Source organism: Nansenia antarctica (assembly GCF_963989245.1).
Source record: "Nansenia antarctica genome assembly, contig: SCAFFOLD_198, whole genome shotgun sequence".
In the NCBI taxonomy this organism is placed as follows: domain Eukaryota; kingdom Metazoa; phylum Chordata; class Actinopteri; order Argentiniformes; family Microstomatidae; genus Nansenia; species Nansenia antarctica.
In genome coordinates this window covers 18,007-20,319 of record NW_027662415.1, presented here as the reverse complement: position 1 = coordinate 20,319, position 2,313 = coordinate 18,007, and the positions used below count along the sequence as shown (strand labels likewise).

The 2,313-nt window shown below is 44.3% G+C and overlaps 1 protein-coding gene across 1 annotated transcript; it reads left to right on the top strand.

Moving 5' to 3' along the window:
- The first annotated feature begins 286 nt into the window (after positions 1 to 286).
- LOC308175654 (small ribosomal subunit protein uS9-like) lies at positions 287 to 2,087 on the top strand. Its single transcript, XM_080551282.1, has 4 exons — positions 287 to 382; positions 1,345 to 1,441; positions 1,581 to 1,628; positions 1,908 to 2,087. Exons 1-4 carry the CDS (start codon positions 353 to 355, stop codon positions 2,051 to 2,053), a joined length of 321 nt encoding a protein of 106 aa, XP_080407408.1. The 5' UTR covers positions 287 to 352; the 3' UTR covers positions 2,054 to 2,087.
- The last annotated feature ends 226 nt before the right edge of the window (positions 2,088 to 2,313 follow it).

Here is a 2,313-nt window from a genome sequence, read left to right as displayed (position 1 = left end):
GAACGCACCGTATGGTGATCACGACTTAGAACACCATCGTTGTCCCTCTGGCATCTGTGTTGATTGAAACGTGCTGCCAGCTTCATACAGGGGTGCAAACTTGTCACCTTTTAGCCGTTTTTACCTCAAAATATATGTCAACAATATTTATAAATGTTCTTTGTTTTCCAGGCAAAGAAAACGTTTGTCACCTTTTTGAGCCATCACCAGTTTGCATCCCTGTTTATAGAGGTTTCACATCCGAACATCAATGTTCATTCTTGTGTCTTTATCTTTACAGAAAACCGCCACAGCCGTTGCCCATTGCAAGAGGGGTAATGGTCTGATCAAGGTGAACGGCAGACCCCTCGAGATGATCGAGCCAGCCACCCTCCAGTACAAGGTACGTCCAGATGAATCGCTGTGCTGCGGTCTGCAGTGTTATGGCATCCGTTACATGTAGAAATGACCAGAGTGCTGCTCTCTGTGCCTTCGCTTCCCCACCCAAACTAGGCATCTTAATTTTAATAATAATTTTGCCATTTAGCAGACGCTTTTAATCCAAAGCGATTTACAATTAGGAATTACAGGGACGTTCCTCCTGGAGTAACGGAGGGCTAAGTGCCTTACTCAAGGGCTAAACACTAGTAGTGGTGTGGTTTCAGGCGTCCAACTCACTATCCACTAGACCACCACTACCGCATCTTAAACCTAAACCAAACCAATAGCTTTTTCCTCTATGAATGGTTACAAGACTCCCTGTGTCCTCTCTATCCTCCACTCGTATTCCTACTGAAATTGCATTGGAGACGGTGGTCCAGGTTCCTCCTCTTACATATTCTCTACCAATGCTTTCTGAGGACAGTGTGAGTGGGGGATGTGAGGAGTCGTGTTCCTAACAGTTGAGAAAGGTCGACTGAGCGTTCTCTCTCCCAATTGAAGTCGATTCTCTATCGTCTGACTCAGTCCCTTTCCAAATATCCTGTAATGTAAAGTTTGAAATAATCTACATTTAAATTTTTGCCATTTAGCAGATGCCTTATTCCAAAGCGACTTACAATCAATACATTTGAATACTAAGCAAGTGAATCATCAGTCCACCATTCGTGGCAGGAAGAGTAATCCAGCTCAGGCCCGGGGCCACTGATAGAAGGAAAAACCTTCTATCACCTTCTTCTAAAACCTAGTTGTTGTTTTTTTTGTTTTTTTTAATACTGGAGGAACAGAGAAACAGTACATGGGGGCAATAGAAGTTCTTAGGGACACAGTAGAGGGGAAAGCGGGTGTCTTTAGGAGACGTAGTGCTGACGTAATCTTGGTTATACTGGTTGTGTGTTTGTTAACCAGTGTGTCTGTCTCCCCTAGCTGCTGGAGCCTGTGCTGCTGCTGGGCAAGGAGCGTTTCGCTGGGGTGGACATCAGAGTCAGGGTGAAGGGCGGTGGACACGTAGCGCAGATCTACGGTGAGCAGATCCTCTCATTCCCTGGCTGGCCGTGTTCTGACTGTCCACTCAGGATGTCAGGTGGTTACTTTAATGTTACTTTCATAGGTTATTTTGGTGTTCTGTCTAATCTTGCCCTGTTCTCATCTCCTCCCTGCAGCTATCCGTCAGTCCATCTCCAAAGCCCTGGTCGCATACTACCAGAAGTGTAAGCATCGTCATTTGACTCTGTTACTAGATTCACTTTAGCATTACAGATTCAGAATGTGTTTGGGGTACCTTGCAATGTTTAATTGTGGTGGTTGTTGATTTAGAATTTTTGCAATTGCTATTACTAATGTTACATGAGCCATGCGCCACTGATTCTCGGTGGGGGGTGGGAGGGTGGTTTATGATGTATGGATTTCTCGTCAATAGATGACATTGTTCAGTAGTAGTAGTAGTAGTTGTTCAGTAGTAGTAGTTAATCTGACTCTTGTTCCTCCAGACGTGGACGAGGCCTCCAAGAAGGAGATCAAGGACATCCTGATCCAGTACGACAGGACCCTGTTGGTGGCTGACCCCCGTCGGTGCGAGTCCAAGAAGTTCGGTGGACCTGGAGCCCGTGCCCGCTACCAGAAGTCTTACCGTTAATCTCTCTGTACATTTTCATACAATAAAGTCGAGGGAAAAAAGAAAAGATCCTGTCTTGTTTTTCTTGAACAATGAAGTACTTGAATGCTTTATTCCATAGTTCTGAATCTCATTTGTTTCCTGTTTGACGTACTTGTGGAATTTGATTTGGTAATCATTATTTAGATCCTGTTAATTGAATCAAAGCCATTCACCATGTCCTATGATTGGTTATTACATGTCAGATTAATATTCGCATGCCGCTTCTTGTTAGTACTCAT

What these genes read in the sequence shown, in the direction of transcription:
- LOC308175654 (XM_080551282.1), top strand. Translation starts at nt 353, where the DNA reads ATGATCGAGCCAGCCACCCTCCAGTACAAG. An exon ending in ACACGTAGCGCAGATCTACG is followed by an intron (nt 1,442 to 1,580) that starts GTGAGCAGATCC and finishes TCCTCCCTGCAG; the next exon opens with CTATCCGTCAGTCCATCTCC. An exon ending in GGTCGCATACTACCAGAAGT is followed by an intron (nt 1,629 to 1,907) that starts GTAAGCATCGTC and finishes TTGTTCCTCCAG; the next exon opens with ACGTGGACGAGGCCTCCAAG.